This window comes from Barbus barbus (genome assembly GCF_936440315.1).
Source record: "Barbus barbus genome assembly, chromosome: 9".
NCBI classification, from domain to species: Eukaryota; Metazoa; Chordata; class Actinopteri; order Cypriniformes; family Cyprinidae; genus Barbus; species Barbus barbus.
The window spans coordinates 1,012,203-1,037,500 of NC_136737.1; the positions used below are offsets into that span (position 1 = coordinate 1,012,203).

The window sequence follows — 25,298 nt, forward strand, 5'->3', positions numbered from 1 at the left end:
ATAAAACACGCTGAAATGTTAAAAACTTGTATTTTAATTCAGTTATCGCTGTTAAATATACTGAAACGATGTTTTATGGAAAGAGTGCTTAGAATCAGAAAGAGCTTTTTTGCCATGTATGTTTGCATATGCAATGAATTTGTCTTCATGACAGAAGATTATAAATAAATATAATAATCTTTATGTGTTAATTTGACGTATTTCATTGGGTTTGTTATTATTTAAGACCCTCAGATAGGCTACAATATCTCCTTAAAATCTGAATCAGATGTCAAATAAATAGAATAAATATAAGAATAAAATATAAATAAAGAATATAACATTCTGTTTACATGTTTACATAATTAACTTGTCATTGTCTCATTCGTCTTCCATTCGTAGTTAATATGAAACTTGTGTCTCTGTCTGTCTATAAATGATGCTATTTTCAGATCGATCAGATGTCTTTGTTTTCATTCTGGATTATTGTTTTGAAGAAGTGTTATTCAGACTATGTGAAATAAAAATAAATAAAAAAGAATAACGAGAAAATACAAAGTGCAAAAAAATAATCTGAACTAAAATAATCAAATAAAAATAAATAAACATAAAAACCTAAAGACAACATATAATATAAATGTTTCTATTGTCTTTATAAGTTTCTTGTTTTGTGTTCTAATGTGTAAAAAGGCTACATTGTGAGATCAGTATTTTAAAAGGTAATAAAAGTTGGTTATTTTGTCTAATGTTATTGTTTTTAAAGACTTGAGTCAGATTCTCCTCCCCTCCTCCCTTCCGCCACGCCCCTCTTCTTCTATATTTGGCCATGCCTTACTAAAGCGCCTGTGATTGGTCCGCGCTGTATGGGAGCGGAATGACCCGGATGTGCAAGCGCCGCCGTGCGCCGCGCCCCTCCCCCGCAGGAGCCCGGATGAGGAAGTGCAGCGCTGACAGGGCTGGGTTCCGTCAGAGAGTCGAAGCCGAGCCGCGTCCAGACCGACCCGAACAGAGCCGCACAGCGACCCGAACCCACCTCCTCCGCCGCCTTCAGTCCCGCAGAGACCGCCACCGAGCGCCGCAGACATGGTAAGAGCCGCCGCGGACGCGATTTGAGCCGATTCCCGTTTTAGGAAGAGACGCGACGCGCAGCGCCTCCCAGAATCCGAGCCCAAGCCCACTATCATAGCACTACACTACAGTACACACTACACTACACTACACTACACTACACTACAGTACACGCTACACCAGCCAGAATCAACACCGAGCCCTCGAGTTTAGTGTCAGATCAGCTCAGTGTTTGAGGTAGTTTAGTGTCAGATCAGCTCAGTGTTTGAGGTAGTTTAGTCTCAGATCAGCTCAGTGTTTGAGGTAGTTTAGTCTCAGATCAGCTCAGTGTTTGAGGTAGTTTAGTCTCAGATGAGCTCAGTGTTTGAGGTAGTTTAGTCTCAGATCAGCTCAGTGTTTGAGGTACTTTAGTCTCAGATCAGCTCAGTGTTTGAGGTAGTTTAGTCTCAGATGAGCTCAGTGTTTGAGGTAGTTTAGTCTCAGATCAGCTCAGTGTTTGAGGTAGTTTAGTCTCAGATCAGCTCAGTATGTGAGGTAGTTTAGTCTCAGATCAGCTCAGTGTTTGAGGTAGTTTAGTCTCAGATCAGCTCAGTGTTTGAGGTAGTTTAGTCTCAGATCAGCTCAGTGTTTGAGGTAGTTTAGTCTCAGATCAGCTCAGTGTTTGAGGTAGTTTAGTCTCAGATCAGCTCAGTGTTTGAGGTAGTTTAGTCTCAGATCAGCTCAGTGTTTGAGGTAGTTTAGTGTCAGATCAGCTCAGTGTTTGAGGTAGTTTAGTGTCAGATCAGCTCAGTGTTTGAGGTAGTTTAGTGTCAGATCAGCTCAGTGTTTGAGGTAGTTTAGTCTCAGATCAGCTCAGTGTTTGAGGTAGTTTAGTCTCAGATCAGCTCAGTGTTTGAGGTAGTTTAGTCTCAGATGAGCTCAGTGTTTGAGGTAGTTTAGTCTCAGATGAGCTCAGTGTTTGAGGTAGTTTAGTCTCAGATCAGCTCAGTGTTTGAGGTAGTTTAGTCTCAGATCAGCTCAGTATGTGAGGTAGTTTAGTCTCAGATCAGCCCAGTGTTTGAGGTAGTTTAGTCTCAGATCAGCTCAGTGTTTGAGGTAGTTTAGTCTCAGATCAGCTCAGTGTTTGAGGTAGTTTAGTCTCAGATCAGCTCAGTGTTTGAGGTAGTTTAGTCTCAGATCAGCTCAGTGTTTGAGGTAGTTTAGTCTCAGATCAGCTCAGTGTTTGAGGTAGTTTAGTCTCAGATCAGCTCAGTGTTTGAGGTAGTTTAGTGTCAGATCAGCTCAGTGTTTGAGGTAGTTTAGTGTCAGATCAGCTCAGTGTTTGAGGTAGTTTAGTCTCAGATCAGCTCAGTGTTTGAGGTAGTTTAGTCTCAGATCAGCTCAGTGTTTGAGGTAGTTTAGTCTCAGATGAGCTCAGTGTTTGAGGTAGTTTAGTGTCAGATCAGCTCAGTGTTTGAGGTAGTTTAGTGTCAGATCAGCTCAGTGTTTGAGGTAGTTTAGTCTCAGATGAGCTCAGTGTTTGAGGTAGTTTAGTCTCAGATCAGCTCAGTGTTTGAGGTAGTTTAGTCTCAGATGAGCTCAGTGTTTGAGGTAGTTTAGTCTCAGATCAGCTCAGTGTTTGAGGTACTTTAGTCTCAGATCAGCTCAGTGTTTGAGGTAGTTTAGTCTCAGATGAGCTCAGTGTTTGAGGTAGTTTAGTCTCAGATCAGCTCAGTGTTTGAGGTAGTTTAGTCTCAGATCAGCTCAGTGTTTGAGGTAGTTTAGTCTCAGATGAGCTCAGTGTTTGAGGTAGTTTAGTCTCAGATCAGCTCAGTGTTTGAGGTAGTTTAGTCTCAGATCAGCTCAGTATGTGAGGTAGTTTAGTCTCAGATCAGCTCAGTGTTTGAGGTAGTTTAGTCTCAGATGAGCTCAGTGTTTGAGGTAGTTTAGTCTCAGATCAGCTCAGTGTTTGAGGTAGTTTAGTCTCAGATCAGCTCAGTGTTTGAGGTAGTTTAGTCTCAGATCAGCTCAGTGTTTGAGGTAGTTTAGTCTCAGATCAGCTCAGTGTTTGAGGTAGTTTAGTCTCAGATCAGCTCAGTGTTTGAGGTAGTTTAGTCTCAGATCAGCTCAGTGTTTGAGGTAATTTAGTCTCAGATCAGCTCAGTGTTTGAGGTAGTTTAGTCTCAGTCTTCTGAGGGGTTTAGTGTTTGTTTGAGTTTAATGTTGCAGTTTAAGTGTTTGAAGGTTAGACTTTTGGGAGTTTAAGTTTAGGGTTGTTTGGTGGGTCAGTATTTGAGGTTTTAGTATTTATAATTCTTGTTTTTGAGTATGGTGTTTGTGGATATTATTCATTAAAACACTTGCGTCGTTTCAGAACTTCATTCCAGTAAAATAATTGAATCTGCAGTCAGTCAGTCATTTACTCTCATTAAAACTCCTCTAGTTTCAGTGTTCAGTACTGGTCTTTTAGGGTTTAGGACTTATTGTGTTTAACTGTCAGAGGGGTTTAGTGTTTGGTTTGAATAATACGTTCATTTAATATTGGATTTAGTATTTGATGTAGTTTAGTATTTGAGGGTTTTAGTATAGACTGAGGTTTGGGTCTTTTCTATTTTAGGGGCCAGTATTTATTTATCTGTTGTTTGAGTCATTGGGGGTTTAGTGTTTATTGTTGTGTTTTCTTGGGTTTAGTGTTTGGGGTTTAGGTTGTAATGTATTCAGAGGTGTTTTGGATGTCTGGTTGGGGGTGTTTGAAGGTTTAGGGTGGTATTTGTGTGATTTGATTTTAGTGTTTAGTGTTTTAGCTGGTTTAATATTGGTTAGTGTTGGATGGTTTCTAAACTGTGCATAGGAAGTGTTTATTTCACTTCAGCAGTATTGTGTGCACATTTGCTGTTGTTAAATCATAAAGGCTAATATCAGAATTTGATTGTCAATCAGTCATCTACTCATCAGTCCTCCAGTTTCAGTCTTCAGGGCTGGTTTGAGGCTGTTTAAAGTATTGGACTTTAGGGGTTTGGGGCTTTATTATGGTGTTTAGGCTGCTTTTAATATAGTTGTTTATAGCCTTTGGGATCTGGAGTATTTGTGTATCTGATGTTTGAGGTTAACTGTCAGAAAGTTTGTGTTCGAGTGTAGTATTTGTTTGGTTTAATTTGGTGTTTGGATCTTGGATTTTTAGTGTATGAAGGTTAAAGTAGGCTATTAGACGTCATATTTTAGGGTTTGTTTTCAGAGTCAGTATTGAAAGGTTTATTATTTATGAATCCGATGTTTGAGTTTGACTGTCAGGTTGGTTTAAGTGTTGGGTGGGTTTACCGTTTTGTTTTTGTTGTTTTATGGTGCTTTTGTTGGACATTTATTCAGGATCTGAAGTTCAGTTTTGAAAATGAGGGGAATTCTTCTTTTAGGTGACTTGTGAGAGGGGATTTTTTAATTTGAGAGGTGGTGGGGGGGGCATTTTTAGACATTTTTCAAAAATATATATTTATCATCTAAATATTATTTTTTTCTGGCGGTGAGACTAAATTTAGTGAGCATTCTCACCGGCGCGACCGCTGCTTTGTCCAACATATAATGCCATGTCTGTTGCATATGAGAAATATCAAATGGTGATCAAAATAAAAGCGTAACGAAGCAGCGCTACTCATTTGAGACGGCCAGCGCGGACCGTTTATCAGCTCACACCAATAATGAATCACAGCGCCAGCAAACCAGTCCGAGCTCAGAACAGGTTTATAATGTTGCTGTGAGATTCTGCACAGAAGTCAGCTCTAAACAGGTCCGACAGAAGCACTAGCGCTAACGATAACCATGGTGTTATGGCAGAAATAGTCAAATCTTAGTACATTATTCATTTCAAGGTTTGTTACACAACTATTTCCAGCACTTTAAACTCTAAAATGATCCAGTTTGAATGCTATTTTAAACGGTTGACCAAAATATACACTTTTGGGGTAAACAAACATTTATGTAAAATTTTCCAAATCAAATTAGCCCCATCACTTTAACCAGTAGATGGCAGCAGAGGAACTGGGGGGTGTTGGGGATGTTTTAGGTGATATTTTGGGTGTTTGTCATTGGTTGGTTTAGTCTTTGAGGGTTGTATCTAAATCACCATCGTTAACAGAAGCAGTCATTTGTGTTGGTTCTAAACTCTACTGAAGTGTTTAGCTGATGTTGATATCAGTATTTACTCATCAGTCAGTCATTTCTCTGATTGAATCTGCTGTAGTTTGGGTGTTCAGGGCTGGTTTGTCTGGTTTTAGTGTGGCAGTATTTTGACCGATGGAGTTCGAGGATGGATATATATGGAGAGAAACTCAGAAACGCACTTTACCATGACTGATGTTTACTAGCGGCTTTAGCAGCGAGTGTTTAGATGTTCTTCTGGAACAGACGCTCTCAAACGTCCCGGAGCAGGTGGTTTGGCTCAGGGGTCGTGTCTGCCTACGACCTCTGACCCCTCACACGCACACGAGTGTAAACGCGGCGTCAGGAGCCGGAGGTGTCGCTGACGCGGAGCCGCTTCGTTCGGACGTCATGTGACTCTCTCTGAGTTCTCAAGGCAGTTTGTGTTTGTCCAGTGGTGTGAACCAGTTTTTTGGTGTTTACTCTCGGATGGGAAACTAGAAACAGCCAGTCACCCGTTAATGCTGAGCAGATGACAAGCAGGAAGTTTGAGGACGTTTGTTATTCTTGGCCTAAATGAGAGTTTCCCAGACCAGAAGACTATAATAGAGATGACGGCACTGAATTAACTCCAATGTTAATAACTGCTAAAGGTTAGTTAACTGTGGATTTCTGCTAAATCTAACTCAAATAAGACAACATTTCTGATTTTTGTTCAAGCGTTCAGTTTAGGGTTTTCATCTATTTTATATTTATGTCAGTTAATGGAAAAAATATAAATAGTGTTAGTACTGCAACTTGAACGGAAATTTAAAACGTTTAAGTTGAAGTTTTAACCAAAACTAAAGATACTCATGTTTTTTCATGGATTGGAATAGATGAAAAACTAGATTTATTTTTTATTTAACTTTACATTTCTAATTTTCGTACAAATGTAAGTTTTTCATCTAGTATTTATTCGTTTAGCTGTATTTCAGATAATGAAATAACTTGAGTAGTTTTAGTTCTTAAACATTTTAATTTCAGTTATTTGCCATGGCAACATTTCTAATTTTAAGTTTTTTTTTTTTTTAGTATTTGTTTTTTATTTCGTAGTTTTATGTTTATTTATTTTAGTACTTGGACATAATTTATGCCATGGCAAAGTTTCTGTTTTTGAAATGACATATATTTGACCTAATTTGACACTTAAAGTTGTATTGTAATTTTATGAAGTGGTATTTTACTTGATTATTATTGTATGAATTGATAATTCTAATATATAATGTACAATATGCTTTTTCATATGTTTTGCAGGATCCAGTAAAAAAAGGGTTCAATTTCTGTAATTTTCTGTATGTCTCAGTTATTGTTAAAAGCTTATAAAATTGCTGTTTTTAAATTGGCAATATATATAAATATAAAATGTAATTTTATTTATTTATTGAAGCTTTATTGTTATTATTATTTTTATAATTTGCCGTTAACACATTTGCTGCTGATATGATTTAAAACACTTTTAAAAGAGGGATTGTTTAGTTGTATTAAGTTTGAGATTTTTAAAATATCTTTATTTGATATAAAAATACATTAAAAATGTGAAATATTGTTACAATGTAAAGCAGCTGTTTTCTGTGTGAATATGTGTTAAAGTGTAATTTATTTCTGTGATCTGCAGCTGTATTTTCAGCATCATTACTGCAGTCTTCAGTGTCACATGATCTTCAGAAATCATTATAATATACTGATTTACTGCTCAACAAACATTTCTGATTATTATCAATGTTGAACACAGCTCATATTTTAGTGGAAACTGTGATGCATGTTATTTTTCAGGGTTGACAGATGAATATAAAGTTGAAAAGCGCAGTATTTTGTGTGTTGATAGCGTTGTTAATGTGTTTCTCTGCAGAACGAGCAGCAGTTGGACTGTGCGCTGGACCTGATGAGGCGTTTGCCTCCGCAGCAGATCGAGAAGAACCTCAGCGACCTCATCGACCTGGTCAGTGTGTGAGTGTGTGTCATCGTGGAAGCATCTCAGACGTGTTTGTGATGGCTTGTTCCTCAGCGCATCGTTAGAGCCTCTCCTTCATTCCCACGGTGGTGTCTGAAGTAAAGCTCAGCTAGAAATGATACTCTCACTCGGTATTCGGCAATGCGATATAGCATGATAATGAACACGCACTATATTGTTATCATGGGCACTTACCGTGAATTATTATTTTTATTACAAATTGTTTTGAATTTTTAAGAATACAGAAAAGCGCACTTTCACTCTCTACCAGCAGATGGCGCTAAACAGCAGAAATGCAGCCGTTACCACGGAAACAAACAGCTGTGCTACTTTGTTTCTGAAAGGTGTTTAACCCTTTCGCACGCGAGTTTCAAATTTTCCCGCTGAGCCCCCAGGGTGAGTTTTTTTCAGGCGACCGTTATTTTAGAATGTTTAGCCTTATTGTTTCCATGGCGACGCGTCATGCTTGTCATGTGACACCGCGGTCACAATAGCGCTGGATCACACATGGATTTCTTTTTAGTTTTTCCTTTTTTATTCAAGATATTCCCGAACATGCTCACTATATTATGAAATATCTGATATTCTGAAATATGAGCATATGTATTTGTAGGTAGTTTAAACACTTCTATAAAGACAGTGTTAGTTGATCTGTGCCGGGTGATGGGCGCTGAATCTGAGCTGTGGGATTAATGTAAATTCATCCTCTCCTCCCGAAACACATTAAAACTGGGAGAAGAGCAGAGTAAACTTTACAGTTATCTACACAATCTGTAAATGAGATCAATAAAACTTGTCGTCAGATTATATTGGTAAGGATCATTATTGTTTCCGGTCCAGGGGCCAGCCAAGACTGATCACACCAGTGTGTGTTTAAAAGTTAGATTTCTTATCTACTTTATTTTGTCACCTTTGTTTCCAATAATAGTCAAGTTTGTTTTTCATTCTTTATTTAAAATCCTTCCATTTTAATACTTCAACTTAAACATGATTTAATTTCAGTAAGTAACCATGACAGCACTTAAAGTCTTGATTTTTCTCTATTAAAAGTAATGTGTGTGTGTGTGTGTGTGTGTGTGTGTGTCGGGCGGTTGTTAGCAGTTATTAGCGAGCGTGTTCATCACACAGCAAGTGGTCAGATGTTTCACAGGGTTTTGGAAGGAAGTGATTGTTAGTAATGAGTGTCTGACAGGAATCCACTTCCTCTAATGACGTGTGTGTGTGTGTGTGTGTGTGTGTGTGTGTCAGGTGCCCAGTCTGTGTGAGGACCTGCTGTCGTCGGTGGATCAGCCGCTGAAGATCGCGCGTGATAAAGTCGTGGGTAAAGACTATCTGCTCTGCGACTACAACCGTGATGGAGACTCCTACAGGTGCGTCAGCATCTAACTCAGACTCAGACGATCACGCTGCACTCAAGGTCTGTCTTTACCTAAAGTCAAAGGATTTATTTGCTTATAAATCCAGAAAAAGAAAATCATTTCTGAAAAAATACAAATTGAATAGGGCCTATTATTGTAAAATACAATTTTAAAAATATGATTAAATTGTTTAAAAAAAGTAATTTTTACATTTAAATGTATTAAAGAGTCAACTGATTAGGCAAGGTTTTTTATGATAAAACATTAATTAAACCATCAAAAAAAACAAGTCATTTAAAAAAAATGGAGAAAAATAAAATGAAAATGAAATTGTTTTAATCATAAAATTGTTGATAAATTGTCAAATTGAAGTGATTTTAATCAATTAGACAAGCTTTTTATTACTAAAATTTAATTTAACTTTTAAAGTGGGATTTTAAAAAAGGAACCCAGAAAGGTTGAAATAATAAAAGATGTTTGTAAGGAAAAACTAACAGAATCTGAGAAAAATCAATTGGATTTAAAATGGCCCTAAAAATGAGGTTGACCTTTTATTTTAAGTTGTTAAATTGTATAAGTTTCATGATTTCAATGAACTGGACATGCTTTTTAATTGAACAGAATGCAGGAAAAAAACTGAATTCAGATGAAGAGTCAGAGTAATGAAGAGTTTTGTTTCTCTCAGATCCCCCTGGAGTAATAAATACGAGCCTCCGATCGACGACGGCGCCATGCCCTCGGCTCGTCTGCGCAAGCTGGAGGTGGAGGCCAACAACGCCTTCGACCAGTACAGAGACCTGTGAGGACACGCCCCCGACACGCCCCCACACTCTGATTGGCCGGGAGCCTGACTCAAGCTCTCTCTCTCTCTCTCTCTCTCTCTCTCTCGCAGGTATTTCGAGGGCGGGGTTTCCTCCGTCTACCTGTGGGATCTGGATCACGGATTCGCCGGAGTCATCCTCATCAAGAAAGCTGGAGACGGCTCCAAGAAGATCAAGGGATGCTGGGACTCCATCCACGTGGTGGAGGTGCAGGTGAGCCGGCACGCCACTTCCTGTATTTATTGTAGAGTCAAGCTCAACTATTCAACACTGCTACTGAAATTATTCAAACTTTACAAATTATACAAGAATTTATTCAAATTAATAAAAGTTAAATTTATGAAAAACTTTTTGTTGTTGTTTTTTTTGTTTGTTGCTTTATTACATAAATTTTACTTATTTGGTATGTTTTTTGAAATGACAAAGTTTCATTGTGATTTTATGAAGTGATATTTTACTTAAAAAACGAATAATAATTTATTTGAATTAATGATAATTATAATATAATTTTTTTATATGTTTGAGGGCTCTGGTAAAAAAAGAAAGTGTATTGTTTCAAAGTCTCTTCTGCTCAACGAGACTGCATTTATTTGATCAAAAATACATTTTGTGAAATATTTCTGCATTTATTTGATCAAAAATACATTTTGTGAAATATTTCTGCAGTTTAAAATATTTATTTTCTATCTGAAAATGACTTTAAAAGTTTGATTTTGTTGTTTATTGCTAGTAAATAATGTGAACTGCTTTTATCTCCCAAATTTTGGGAACATGGTTTCACAAAATGTATAGAATATCTAAGATTAATTAAAAAATAAAGCAGCTCATATAATATGATATAATTTGACCACTTGTTGTTGACTATATTATTGTAAAAAACATTTTATTCAAATGAACAAATAATCAGATTTATTAAAAAATAGTGTATTATGTAGGAATTGGTTTCATTTACAATGTTTAAAATTTTTTCATTTTTTAAATAATTATTATAATTTTTCCTTTATATTTTGCCTGTTTATTTTATTTTTATTTATTTGGCATTTCTGACAATGTAATATTGCTAGTAAGTAACCATTTAAACTTTATGTTCCAGGTTTTGAAAAAAAATTAGGTTTCAAAAATTGTGAACAAGATAAAAAAAACTAAAAATGATTACTTTGAGCATCTGAGGGTGACTATATTATTATGATATATTATTATTATTATAACTTATTTATACAAATGAATAAATAATGAAATTTATGGAAAATAGGTTTAACTAACCTGCACATTTAGTCATTTTTCATCATCTTTTTGAGTTGTGTTTTCTTGTCAATAACAATCACACAAGCCAGGGTTTTAAACTGCGCCCCAGATCTTTGTGTCATGACATGAAAACATTAAACAGATTAGCCAAACGCATTCAGCTTGACCTCCTGAGGTCTGCTGTTGTCTGAAGATTGAGCTGCTCTGTGTGTGTGTGTGTGTGTGTGTGTTTCAGGAGAAGTCCAGTGGACGCACGGCTCACTATAAACTGACGTCGACCGTCATGCTGTGGCTCCAGACCACCAAAACCGGCTCGGGCACCATGAACCTGGGCGGCAGCCTCACCCGACAGGTACCGCTTTAACCCTAGCTCTACTTATAGCACTCAGTGGAGTCATGTGACCGCCTCGGGTTACCGTGTGTGTGTGTGTGTGTGTGTTCAGATGGAGAAAGATGAGACGGTCAGCGAATCCTCTCCTCACATCGCTAACATCGGCCGCCTGGTGGAGGTGATTCTCTCACGCAGACGCTAGTTTAGCTCACATGTGTCGTCATACACACTCAAACTCTCTCTCTCTCTCTCTCTCTCTCTGTGTGTGTGTGTGTGTGTGTGTGTGTCAGGACATGGAGAACAAGATCCGCTCCACTCTCAACGAGATCTACTTCGGCAAAACCAAGGACATCGTCAACGGCCTGAGGTACATCACACGACAAAGTCAATCTTTTCTTTTTTTTTTCAGAATGTTTGACCGATTCTCGTTTTATGATTTTTAGCTAGTCAACTTGAGACTGTAACTACAACATGATTCAAGTAACTTGTGCTTTATTAACCCTCCAGTTAGAGAACTCTGTTCCAAGTGCAGCACATGAAGATGTAGATGTTAAACAATCACTTGTTCAATATCTTCTTACGCTCTCTTCTCGTCACTGGTGTCATTGACATATTGTCAGTATCCAGTAATTCTAACGTTTGGATATATTTCTATTCAAAATCACGATTCCTCGATTTCTAAAAAATAAGAAAAACATTAAATTGGCATTAATGGATCAAATCTGAAAAATGCTCAGGCCTAGCTAGAACATGATTTTCTGCGTTTGCTTCCGCTGGCGTTCTGGAGCAACACAAATCAGCACATCGGTGTCCTGCGGCGCTTTCAATGGCTGTGCAACAACTGATTCACGAGTGAACCGACTCTGACTCACTGATTCAGAATCACTGAACCCATCAGCACAGTTATTGATTCTCTGAACTCTTACAGTTCTGAATCCGTGTCAGTACACAGTTATTGATTCATTCTGAGTTCTTGAGTTGATTCAGGAACTCTTACAGTTGTTCTTGAGACTCAATTTAATTCTGATATAGTTTAATTTGTTCATTTTGGCATGTTTCCATTTTGCTTGCTAATGCTGTAAATTACTTATTTTTTTAATATATATTACATAATACAATATTATATATACACATTTTTTCATTTTTTTAAATGCATCTATTTTAATTTTTTATATATAATGGATTGATTTCATTTATTTATTTGTTATTTTGTTTGTTTTAGACTATGAACTTCAAGTGCTGATGTGTGTGTGTAGCTGTAAAAATATATATATATATATATATATATTTACACACACTTCATATTTTAAATATTTATAAATAATTTATTGTAAATATTAATTTTTTTAGGCTACACAAGTTCAGTGAGTGCAATTCAGGAAACTCATTCAGACAGTAACTTCCGAGTTAGAGAGTCTTCTTGAATGAATCATTCAAAGAACTGGTTCATAAGAGTCATTTGTTTATGAATCAGACTGTACCGGTCGTTTGTATGGTATTGCACACAGCCAGTGAAAAATACTGAATAGATTGACGTGTTTTTCTTTTATGAATCAGAAAATTAACATTTTTACCCAGCTTCCAAGTTTCTGATATGAACGTCCAATACAGTTTTGTTTTATTAAGTCACTTTTTACGTTAACAAATAATAATAATAATTTGTTACATTTATATAGCGCTTTTCTGGGTACTCAAAGCGGCAGGCAAATATACTTTCTCATATTTAATGTTTTTGTTTCATTTTGTATACAGATTTAGATTCATTATAGTCAGATTCATTACAGAGTCAGATTCATTAGATTCATTACAGAGTCAGATTCATTACAGAGTCAGATTCATTACAGAGTCAGATTCATTACAGAGTCAGATTCATTACAGAGTCAGATTCATTACAGAGTCAGTTTCATTAGATTCATTACAGAGTCAGATTCATTATAGAGTCAGATTCATCAGATTCATTACAGAGTCAGATTCATTACAGAGTCAGATTCATTACAGAGTCAGATTCATTACAGAGTCAGATTCATTACAGAGTCAGATTCATTATAAAGTCAGATTCATCAGATTCATTACAGATTTGAATTCATTACAGATTCATTACAGAGTCGGATTCATTTGGTTCCTTGTTGATTCCTGTCATTCCCAGTGTTCTTCCTGCTTTGGTTCTGTTGAGGTTCCCTCATGTTTTCACTCTCTGTCTGTCTGTCTGTGGTTCTCGGGCTCCAGATCTATCGAGTCTCTCCCTGATAATCAAAAGTACCGCCAGCTGCAGCGGGAGCTCTCTCAGGTTCTGACCCAGCGTCAGATCTACATTGACTAGGGTCAGAGCTGTTTGTGTGTGTTCACCTGCAGACCACCTTAACAGACACACTAACTGCATGCAGGTGCATTCTGGGTACAGCTCATCAATATTAACGAGTGGTTGAAACTGTAGTTTAATGCAGTGTTTATGAGGTCAATTCATTTTTCTTGCACAGTTGAGTTGTTTTCTCGGGGTTTGCATGGGTCCTTAAAAGTCGTACATTTGGTTTCATCAAATTTAAGGCTATAAAAAGTCCTAAATAGTATAATAAAAGTATTAATCATTATGAAGCACCATTGATGAATTGACGGTGTTTGTTACCGTTTTTATATTATAATATGTTGTAGATGGTTATAAGCTCCATATTTTATGACTTTCATCTTTTTGTAGTAGTAAAGCATAGACATTTCATAATAAGAGTCCTGCTGTATTTCAGACTTGTTTATGATAAGTAGTCCCTCATTATGCAAAATATGTTTCCTTTACTTAGAATTATTGGTATTTTGTTCCCATATTTCCCTTATTTTAGCTGAACTATTAAGACATAAACATTTAAAAATAAGAGTCCCAGTGTATTTCAGGCTCATTTAAGATTGAAAGTCTCTCATTATGCATAAAATATTTTTTTTTTTTTTTGGGTATTGTTGGTATATATTCCTCTCATCTGTTTGAATGAGCAGCTGAAATGGTAGAATGTATACCTTTCAAAATAAGAGTCCCTGTGACTCTCAGGCTTGTTTAGAATTAAAAGTCCCTCGTTATGTGTCAAATCTTTTTATCCTGGTTATTATTAGTATTTTGATCACACAATAAACAATGACATTTAAACCATTAAAATGTCTTTAAACTAGTGCTGTCAAATGATTAATCACATCCAAAATAAGTGTTTGTTTTCATAATATATGTATGTGTACTGTGTGTATTTATTATGTATATATTTGTACATGCAATATATATATTTTGAAAATATTTACATGTATATACATTTATATACTTATGTTTTATATATACCGTATATATATATAAATATATTTAATATATGAACAACATATTTTTCTTAAATGTATACATGCATGTGTTTGTATTTATAAATACATAATCAATATACAAAGTATACACACAATGTAAACACAAACTTTTATTTTGGATGTGATTAATCGCGATTAATCGTTTAAACTCATTATCGTATCAGCAAAATTCAGTATGGATGGACCTCTACTTGTATTGATTTGAATACAACTTTAACATGTCTCGAGTGTTTTAGCCGGTTTTGCTGTTTGCCTGTTGTAAATATCTGAGACACCTGATTTATTTTAAGGTTATTTAACGGCATGTGGTGTGGTCTTGTGAAAAGCTCTTTGATTTTAAACTCTCCAGAAACCCTGTTCTCTGTACGCTGACGAATAAAACTCGTTTCTTTTGTGTTTTTCAGGAGCGTTGAAACGCTGGCGGATAAATTGAAACAGGTGGCTCTGAAGAACGACCTGATGCATGCGCTTAGCCAACGCAGCAAACAACAAAGCTAGAGACGTCTCTCTCTCTCTCTCTCTCTGTCTGTCTCTCCACCTCACGGCTGTCTGTCTCCATCTGCGCAAAGCAAAGGAAAAAGAAGAAAAGGCTACGCTTTTTGTTTTTGTATTTTGGCTCGCGTTTCACCTCACCCGTCTCTCTCTCTCTGGTCTGTAATCATGTAGTATTAAGACGGCATCTGATTGGCTCTCGGTGACATCATCGCATTAGGGGGCGGAGCCTGCCATCAGAAGAACAAGTTATCTCAGTTTTCTCACCCATCACGTACGCCCATCAGGAATAAACGAGGAGCGGGTGATTATATAAATATATAAATATCCACACGTATGTATGTATGTATTATGACCATTGTCTTGCTGTTAATATTAAACTTTCTGCTTAAGTCCATGCAGACGAGTGTGTGTTTAACGTGTGTTTGTGTCATTGAGCAGCAAACATATTCCTCTCTCTGTCCATCTGGGAGCGTCAGACAGTTTCGTTGTTTTCTTCGGGGTGGATTATTATTTGTCGAGTTTTTTTAGTTTGTTCTTCTTTTGGACTTTTGTTTTGTTTTTTGTAAAGCTTAAGGTTGTTTATGTTGTATCAGGGCCTCCTGCAACAATAAAAACAGGAAAAACTCAACCGGCGTGCTTTGCATTTGTATAAAACGTTTTCTGGGTTTCTCACAAGTAATTGAATCATGTCTCTGCTATCACGATCACTCTCTTCTCACATAATCAATATTTCATGGACATTTATTCATTTTCTAAGTAGCCGTGTAATAGCCATGTCATTATCACACTTATCGCTTTCAACTGCTCTGGTGATTTAATCTTAATGCAGTGAATAATCACATAAATCTGTTTGTGCTTGTCGAGGGGAGATTTACAGATTTAGTCTTCTAGACACAGTGAGACAAGTCTTTATATACAGGGAAGCTTTTAATATAATTTATCATGGCTTACTATTGATGAAATTAGAAAGATATGGTAGGAGAGGGCTAGTTAATTCATGTTTGGGAAGTTATCTTGAGGATATCAATATGTTAGCATAAATTGTGATTTATTGAAAGTTATTTGTGGTGTACCGCAGGGTTCAGTGTTAGGCTCTAAATGGTTTGTAATATATATAAATTACTTTTTTTTAAGGGGTCTAAAGTATTGAAAGATGTCTTATTTTTTGATGACACATTTATATTGTTCTGGAAAACATTTGGAACGGCTTCTAAATGAACATTTTTAAGAAATGGTTTGATGCTAGGTTGTTATTGGATTTTAGTAAAACAGTGTATAATATTTTATAATCGACAAACTTATTCGTGTGAAAAATTAGGATTAAAAAAAAAGTATGTCAGTAAAATTTTGGGTGTAATTGATAAATGATGTTGGAAAACAATGTCGAAATCAACTAGTATTTTATATATATATAGAGTCAGAGTTCATTATATATGTTGTGTCGTTCTCTCATATGTTGATCATTGTATGGAGGTATAAAGAAACACAAAACTAACAAATCCAATGTATTTTACAAAAGAGAGCTATTAGGATAAGATCGGTTTTAATAAATGCTCGTGTTTTATACCATAAATGGTATAGTAGCATTAGTCAGTAATGTGAAGATTCAGTAGATGTTTAATTAGATCACTCCTCATCTGTATGAGCAAATACAGCTGCAGCTGTTCATTTAAATACTTCACAGCGGTGTGTAAATATAAACGTGCTGGTATTTAAATATTATGTACACCAGAAAAACACTCGTTCACAATTAAAATCCCAGGTTTTGTGAGAGGTGAATTGAAGAAAGGGCATGCACCGGTGGGCTCTGGACAGCAGAGGACGCCAAAATAACAAAACACTTCTGGAGTTAAAAAAAGAGCCCATAAACAGTTCAGGAGTTCCGTCCATACACAAAACATGCAAAATACTCTGAATTTAAGCACAAATGACCTCTTTCACTGATGCCTTAAATGCATGTTCTAGTTTTATTGTGGGGTTTAAATGCATTCATAAATCATATTTGGTTTATATAGCTAAGCAGAACAACTCAACCAAACTATGAAAATAAATCATACACAAAGGGTCAGTTTATAGTTATTGTTTTTAGGCACATTTTGGATTTCTTTCAGGAAAATAGGAGGCAACCATTTATTGAAATTACACAAGCATTATAATAGTATCTGCATAACTCGAAAGCGCTGTATATTTGTGATTATATTCATAATGAGCTTTGGAGATGTAATCCGTTACAGATTACTAGTTACCCTAAAATGTAACAAGTAGAGTAACTATTTCAATTCATTTATAAAAGTAATGTACATTTTGGTAACTTTTCTAAATGTGTAATGTTTTCATCTGTTAATGATTTTGAGCAGACAGCGTTAACCTTACTGTACAACACTAAATACTGTCAACCCTTCACCTCTTTAATTAAGATTAGAATCAGTTCATTTTAAAGCACAGCCACCACCACATCAGGCTTACTTTGACATTATTCTGAGGTCAAATGCAGATTTAAAACCATAAGATGTGTTTTAATAGTTATGATACACTAAAAGTTGATGGTTTGTAAATAATGGTCTTTGTAGTGGAAACCATTAGAATTTCTGTGATGTTTTCTATTGTTGTTTTCAGCAGGGCAGGCCGTTCTGTGAACCGAAATATGTGTTCTTCATAGAATGCAGCTCTTCTCTCAGATCTGTTATTGGCCGGTTGTTTTGGGGCAATTGCAGTTGCCCTTTTAAAAGATCTGCCCCCCACAGGACACCCCTCTCCCTTTCTCTGTGAATCAGGTTTATGTTAATGATCCCCTCCCCAGACTCGACCCGTGTTCACTGGAGGTGTGTGTGTGTGTGTGTGGATCAGCATGGAGACTCCGCAGGCTAACTTTGAGGAGAGAAGCTGGATTTAATTCATTCGCCGCGGAGGAGCAGCACGCACCGAGGAGCGATGAAGCGGGATTTGTTGCTCTTTGTTTTGGGGTGGATCAAACTCCCGTGGCTCGTGGATGGTTTCGTTGTTCATGTGAGTGAGAATGCGGGAAAGGGCACCGCGATCGCCGGTCTGGAGCGAAGCGCCGCTTGCGCACTGGAGCAGCTCATCGTGCCGCGCTTCGCCCGGAGTTTCCTGCGCCCGGATGCGGGTGTTCTGACTCTTTCTGACGCTTTGAACTGCGACTCGGTTCTTTTGAACCCGTTCAGTGTGTACGCGGTCGCGGAGTGTGCTGATAATAACGCGTCCGGTTTTAGACACCTCGTAACGAGTCGGTATGATGTGCACGTTCACGGGAGGAACTGCGCGAGGGAACGCAAACGGGAATCAAAAAAGCTGGACGTGGAGATTATAAGTTTAACAAACACGACTTCAAAGTGCCGCGAGGCGAACACTGCTGTTTTCCGGGTGTTTGATGTGTTACCGGGCAACTGTAACGTAACCGGGACTTCAACTCTTTATATCTCCAAAGGGATGCTGTTCACTTCCGCCCCTCTGTGTTTCACTCGCGACTCGTTGCTCGAGTTTACGCTGCGCTGCGAAAGAGCGGCGCAAAGCAGTGGTTTCGCGCATGCGCATTGGCGCGTAGGCCACGGCCCTTTCACGCAAGCGCACCTGAGGAAGCTACTGCAGCAGGCCGCGGGTTCGAACTCGGGTCTGCTGAGCCGAAGGAAGAGGAACGTCAACAATAACCCTCAGTTCCAGCCTCCCATGTATCAGGTGTCCGTTGCGGAGAATCAACCAGCTGGGACTTTTGTTGTTGTTTTAAAAGCATTTGACCCCGATGAGGGTGAAGCTGGTAGGCTGGAATATTTCTTAGAGGCACTGTTTGATAGTCGTTCCAACCATCTCTTCACTGTCGACTCGTCAAGCGGTGTCGTTTCCACTGTGGAGATACTAGATAGAGAAACTAAGGACACGCATGTTTTTAGGGTCACGGCGGTTGATCATGGAACGCCACGACGTACGGCAATGGCCACTCTTACCGTAACGGTTAGCGATACGAACGATCACGACCCTGTATTTGAGCAGCTGGATTATAAAGAAAGCGTACGTGAAAATCTGGAGATTGGTTACGAGGCTCTAACTGTGCGTGCCACAGATGGCGACGCTCCCGTTAACGGAAACATCCTTTATCATTTGCTGAACAACAACAATGGGACTAACGATGTTTTTGAGATCGATTCCCGGTCTGGCGTTATTCGCACGCGAGGACCGGTTGACCGTGAAACGGTCGAATCCTACATGCTTCTAGTCGAAGCCAACGACCAAGGACGGGATCCCGGCCCCCGAAGTGCAACGGCGACTGTCCACATTGTCGTGGAGGACGATAACGACAACGCACCGCAGTTCAGCGAGAAGCGCTACGTCGTTAAGGTACCCGAAGACCTGACGCCTAACACCGAAATCCTGCAGGTGACGGCGACAGATCAAGACCGCGGGAACAACGCCGTTGTCCATTTTAGCATAATGAGCGGCAACACAAGGGGCCAGTTTTACATCGACGCCCAAACGGGAAAATTAGATTTGGTGAGTCAGCTGGATTACGAGATTAATAAAGAGTACACGCTTCGCATTCGAGCGCAAGATGGCGGTCGCCCGCCGCTCTCCAACATCAGCGGCCTCGTCACAGTGCAAGTACTGGACGTTAACGACAACGCTCCAATATTTGTAAGCACTCCATTCCAAGCTACGGTGCTGGAGAACGTTCCCATTGGATATTCCGTCATTCATATTCAAGCCGTAGATGCTGATGCTGGAGATAATTCGCGTTTAGAATATCGTCTCACAGAGATCACGCCCAACTTCCCGTTCGCCATCAACAACAGCACCGGCTGGATCGTCGTAGGATCGGAACTGGACAGAGAAAGTGTAGACTTTTATAACTTCGGAGTGGAGGCGCGAGACCACGGAACGCCGGCCATGTCTTCGTCAGCTAGCATTAGCATGACGATTCTAGATGTCAACGACAACAACCCTGAGTTCACACAAAAGGCCTACTACATGCGCCTAAACGAGGATGCGTCTGTAGGAACAAGCGTTGTTACCGTGTCCGCCGTCGATCAAGATATTAACAGCGTTGTTACATATCAGATCTCGAGTGGGAATACCAGAAACCGATTTTCCATCACTAGCCAGAGCGGCGGAGGCCTGATTACACTTGCACTACCGTTGGACTATAAACTGGAAAGACAGTATGTCCTTACCGTAACGGCGTCTGATGGCATGCGCTTCGACACCGCTAAGGTTTACATTAACGTAACAGACGCTAACACGCACAGGCCAGTTTTCCAGAGTTCGCATTACACGGTCAACATCAACGAAGACCGGCCTGTCGGGACAACCGTAGTTATGATTAGCGCGACAGACGAGGACACTGGCGAGAACGCTCGAATCACGTACTTCATGGACGACAGCATCCCGCAGTTTAACATCGACTCGGATAGCGGCGCAGTAACCACGCAGATGGAGCTCGATTACGAAGATCAAGTTTCCTACACGCTAGCAATTACAGCTCGAGACAACGGCATCCCGCAGAAATCTGACACCACTTACTTGGAGATCCTGATGAACGACGTTAACGACAACTTGCCCGTGTTTCTTCGTGACCTCTACTTGGGATCAGTCATGGAGGACATTCCCACATTCACCAGCGTCCTGCAGGTGTCCGCGACCGACCGAGACTCGGGGCTCAACGGACGCGTCTTTTACACGTTCCAAGGCGGAGAAGACGGAGACGGCGACTTTATCATCGAGTCCACTTCTGGGATCGTACGAACCCTGCGACGCCTTGACCGAGAAAACACGCCCGTTTATAACCTACAAGCCTTCGCGGTGGATAAAGGCGTTCCGGCACTCAAGACTCCGGTTGATATCCAAGTGACCGTTTTAGACGTAAACGACAACCCGCCTGTGTTCGAGAAAGACGAATTTGATATCTTTGTAGAGGAAAACAGTCCCGTCGGACTCGTGGTGGCCCACATATCTGCGTCAGACCCAGACGAAGGCAGCAATGCGCAAATCATGTACCAAATTGTCGAAGGCAACATCCCTGAGGCCTTCCAACTGGATATCTTCTCCGGCGAACTCACCGCTCTGACCGACCTCGACTACGAGACGCGTTCGGAGTATATTATCGTAGTTCAAGCCACGTCTGCGCCTCTGGTCAGCAGAGCCACAGTCCACATCAAACTCATCGACAAGAATGACAACGTCCCCATCCTCAAGAACTTCCAGATTATATTTAACAACTACGTAACCGATAAGACCAACAGCTTCCCGTCAGGCGTGATCGGCCGGATCCCGGCTCACGACCCGGACATCTCCGATCAGCTCCACTACAGCTTCCAGGCTGGAAACGAGCTTAATTTGGTGCTTCTGAACCAGAGCACCGGAGAGATCCGACTCAGCCGAGCCCTGGACAACAACAGACCGCTGGAGGCATCCATGAAGATCTCCGTCTCGGGTAAGAACCTGTTTCAGATCTTTAGGGCTGCAAAAAGATTAGTCGCGATTAATCGATTCAAAATAAAAGTTTGTTTACATACTATATGTGTGTGTACTGTGTATATTTATTATGTATATATAAATACACACACATATATGTATATATTTAAAAAAATATTTGTATGTATTTGTATTTATTTGTAGCTTTCCTGTAGCTCAAATAGCAGAGCATGGTGCTAGGAACGCCAAGGTCATGGGTTCAATTCCCAGGGAAAGCAAGAGCTGATAAAATGTAAAAACTGTAACTTGAATGCAATGTAAGTCGCGTAAGCGTCTGCTAAATGCATAAATGTAAATGTATTGAAAGTATTGTATGTAAACACTTGTATATAATTTATATTATATATAGATATAAATATTTTACATATAAATCTAACATATTTTTCCTGAATATATACATGTATGTGTGTGTATTTATAATATATACATAATAAATATACACAGTACACACACATATAGTATGTAAACATAAACTTGTATTTTGAATCGATTAATCGCAACTAATTGTTTTGCAGCCCTACAGATATTTCAATTAATGGTCGACTGATATTATTTTTTTTTTACAGCTGATGCCGTTATCTTAGAGAGCAGGGTGGCCGATATAAAACTTATATGTATATTCTAATTAATATGTAAGAAATTTGCAACTACACGGCAAAAAAAAATTTCGTACTTAGTTTTTTGTCTTGTTTTCTAGTATAAATATCTAAACATTTTTGAATCAATATGCATTTACTGAACAGGTAAAATGATTTAAGATTTTAAGTCTTGTTTCCTAAAATAAATGATCATTTTTTTGTAAGTTTCTACTTAAAACAAGCAAAAATATTTGCCCAATGGGGTTAGAAAAAATATTTTTATTTAAAGGCTAAACAAGATTATTTTTCTTACCCCATTGGCAGATATTTTTGCAAAAACTAACAAAATTTTTTTTTTTTTTTTTTTTTAGAAAACTAGACTTAAAATCTTAAATAATTTTACCTGTCAAGTAAGTGCATATTGATATATATAAAATATATAAGCAATCGTTATAATACTTTTTTGTATAGCTTTTAATTGCTTTGTTTAACATTGTATCTGATTATTAGACAGAGTTCTATTCCTATTAGTAATAACTGTTAAAGTGTGACAGTAAACAATGAAGAGGGAGAGTGTGAGCGCTGTGTGCTGGCGTTCTCAGCGCCGTCAAAATAAAGGTCCCGCCTCAAACACATCGGCCAAACAGAAAACCTTATCGGCCGATGCCGATATTTGAAAAAATGTCAAATATCGGCCGATATATCGACCATGGTAATATTTTGGTCGACCACTAGTTTGAATGTTCATGTTTTGTAGGACTGAGCGCTTGCGTGACATCTGTGCATTTGTAGCTCGGCGGTGATATATAATACATGACCTTTGCTCCGACATGCAGTGGCTCGGTATTAATAAATGAGCGAGTGAATGCGCTGAGGGATATGGATGTTGGTTTAGCAGATCTGTCTCCATTTGCTTCAGGCTATTTGACATTGAAGTAGATCCAGTATAGTGCACATTAATCGTTGGACGTGAATGCGTAGCGGTCGGTCTTCACGGGATTGCGTGACTGTGGCCGCCGGAGAAACACGCTCGGCTGCATTTATATGATTTTAGTTCGTTCTGACAGAAAAGATGCACTACAAGCCAATTGATATGAGACAAACTGCAGGACTAGATCTGTTTTGTAGAGTTTTATTGGTCCTGACAGAAACGCTAGCTCAGTCAGTGATGTTTAAACATCTTGTTTTTTCTTTTTTGCTTTTTTCTCGGCCTCAATAGTTCAAAATATCCAAAGTTTGCAAGACATAAAAACATGTAAAACATCAACAAATATTCAGATTTAGCACTGATGCAGTGGATACACTGGCCCTCAGTGGCCCCGGGCATCAGGACATCCTCATTGTTGAGCCCTGCTTTACATGCAGTTCAGCTGCTCTTTGTGTCTGTGAGGGTCAAAGGTCAGATGGCCAGCGTGGATCATCTCTCTATCAGTGGTGTAAGAGCTGTTAGTGAAGTGAAGTGAAGTGAAGTGACGCGGCTGTTAGCCCAGCGCCAGGACTTGTTTTTGAAGCGCTGAGCCTCGAGAGTGTGTTAAATGAAAGAGGAAGAGCCCCTAGTGACACCTGAGCGTGTGTGTGTGTGTGTGATTATAGATCGATTCATACGTGTGTAACAGCTGCTGCTGCGTCTCAGCCAATCAGAGAGCAGCGCTCAGCGCTCGCATCACACCTGCTGAGAGAGAGATAAAAATACTGCTGAGGAGGAGTGTGTCACACTAGAGGTGTGTGTGTGTGTCTGTGTGAGAGTGTGTGTGTGTGTGTGTGTGTGTGTGTGTGTGCGCGTGTGTGTGTCTGTGTGTGTGTGTGTGTGTGTGTGTGTGTGTGTGAGAGTGTGTGTGTGTGTGTGTGTGTCTGTGTCTGTGTGTGTGTGTGTGTGTGTGTGTGTGTGTGTGTGTGTCTGTGTGTGTGTGTGTGTGTGTGTGTGTGTGTGTGTGTGAGAGAGAGAGTGTGTGTGTGTGTGTGTGTGTGTGTGTGTGTGTGTGTGTGTGTGTGTGTCTGTGTGTGTGTGTGTGTGTGTGTCTGTCTGTGTGTGTGTGTGTGTGTGTGTGTGTGTGTGTGTGTGTGTGTGAGAGAGAGTGTGTGTGTGTGTGTGTGTCTCTGTGTGTGTGTCTCTGTGTGTGTGTGTGTGTGTGTGTGTGTGTGTGTGTGTGTGTGTGTGTGTGTATGTGTGTGTGTGTGTGTGTGTGTGTGTGTGTGTGTGTGTGTGTGTGTGTGTCTGAGTGTGTGTGTGTGTGTGTGTGTGTGTGTGTGTGTGTGTCTGTGTGTGTGTGTGTGTGTGTGTGTGTGTGTCTGTGTCTGTGTCTGTGTGTGTGTGTGTGTGTGTGTGTGTGTGTGTGTGTGTGTGTGTCTGTGTGTGTGTGTATGTGTGTGTGTCTGTGTGTGTGTGTGTGTGTGTGTGTGTGTGTGTGTCAGATTGGCGCAGCAGGGACCTGGTTTCCTGTTTGATGATATATATCGTTGTTTTAGACTGATGAACATTAAAGTCTGGTGTTGCATCGTTCTGCTGATGATTGTTCTGATTAATGCAGTCAGGGGTCTGTTATGAGAGATTTGAAATGTGCTACTTAGACAGCAAATATTATAATGTTGTCTAGTAAACCAACTAGCAGATTGAAACTTTAAATATGTTTGGGGTTTTTTGTAAATAAAATGACACACATCTATCTAAATATGTTAATTTAACTTTGTATGTTACATAATATAATGCATGTGTAATACATATAAAAGTGTTTTTAATAAGTACGCAAGTAAGTAATTTCTGATATATGTGTGGCCGGTTTGAGCTAGACTGATGTTTTTATCAGTACTTTTAATTCAATCGGTAAATATAAATAATCAGTACATTTTAATATCAACGTTAAATGCGACAAGAAAACAATTCAGTACATTTATGATTATTTTCAGTCATGTCACAGCCCTTGTTTTTAGTTAATAATAAAGCGTTCGATGCAAAACAAACATGATGTAAATCTTAAAGATTTTGTAGAAAAGTGACGACGTTAAAATGTTTGCAGATTAAAGGTTTTATTTCAATTAGTTGCATGGCAACATTTCCCATTTTTTCTAAGCAAGTTTTAAATATAATATTTCTAATTTATCTTATTTTTTTAAATATTTTGAATGGTCTTTGTTTTAGTTAAGAAATGTCTCACTAAAGAACAGTTGTGACATTGAAATAGTTTCTGTTATAATGGTGTTTGGTGAGTTTTTTCGGCCGCTGTGTTTGTGTTGTGTGTGTTAGTGGTGTCTGCTGGTTGTGTTGTGTGTGTTGGTGGTGTCTGCTGGTTGTGTTGTGTGTGCTGGTGGTGTCTGCCGGTTGTGTTGTGTGTGTTAGTGGTGTCTGCTGGTTGTGTTGTGTGTGTTGGTGGTGTCTGCTGGTTGTGTTGTGTGTGTTGGTGGTGTCTGCTGGTTGTGTTGTGTGTGCTGGTGGTGTCTGCTGGTTGTGTTGTGTGTGTTGGTGGTGTCTGCTGGTTGTGTTGTGTGTGTTGGTGGTGTCTGCTGGTTGTGTTG

The 25,298-nt window shown here is 38.9% G+C and overlaps 2 protein-coding genes across 3 annotated transcripts in view; both read left to right on the forward strand.

Moving 5' to 3' along the window:
* The first annotated feature begins 837 nt into the window (after positions 1-837).
* capzb (capping actin protein of muscle Z-line subunit beta) lies at positions 838-15,358 on the forward strand. Of its 2 annotated transcripts, XM_079425830.1 has the most exons (10): positions 888-1,065; positions 7,049-7,138; positions 8,399-8,520; positions 9,194-9,307; positions 9,401-9,542; positions 10,810-10,926; positions 11,018-11,083; positions 11,196-11,272; positions 13,132-13,226; positions 14,640-15,358. In XM_079425830.1, exons 1-9 carry the CDS (start codon positions 1,063-1,065, stop codon positions 13,223-13,225), a joined length of 825 nt encoding a protein of 274 aa, XP_079281956.1. In that variant the 5' UTR covers positions 888-1,062; the 3' UTR covers position 13,226; positions 14,640-15,358. The 2 variants fall into 2 exon arrangements, with proteins under 2 accessions (XP_079281955.1, XP_079281956.1); XM_079425829.1 differs by lacking the exon at positions 13,132-13,226 and having other exon boundaries at positions 838-1,065.
* Positions 15,359-17,661: 2,303 nt separating this feature from the next.
* LOC306874800 (cadherin EGF LAG seven-pass G-type receptor 2-like) overlaps positions 17,662-25,298 on the forward strand; it is a gene marked incomplete at its 5' end in the record, with an annotated part of 54,149 nt that continues 46,512 nt past the window's right edge. Inside the window, one exon of the mRNA XM_079425050.1 lies at positions 17,662-21,169. Coding sequence (XP_079281176.1) covers positions 17,662-21,169 — 3,508 coding nt within the window. The remainder of the gene's footprint in view (positions 21,170-25,298) is intronic.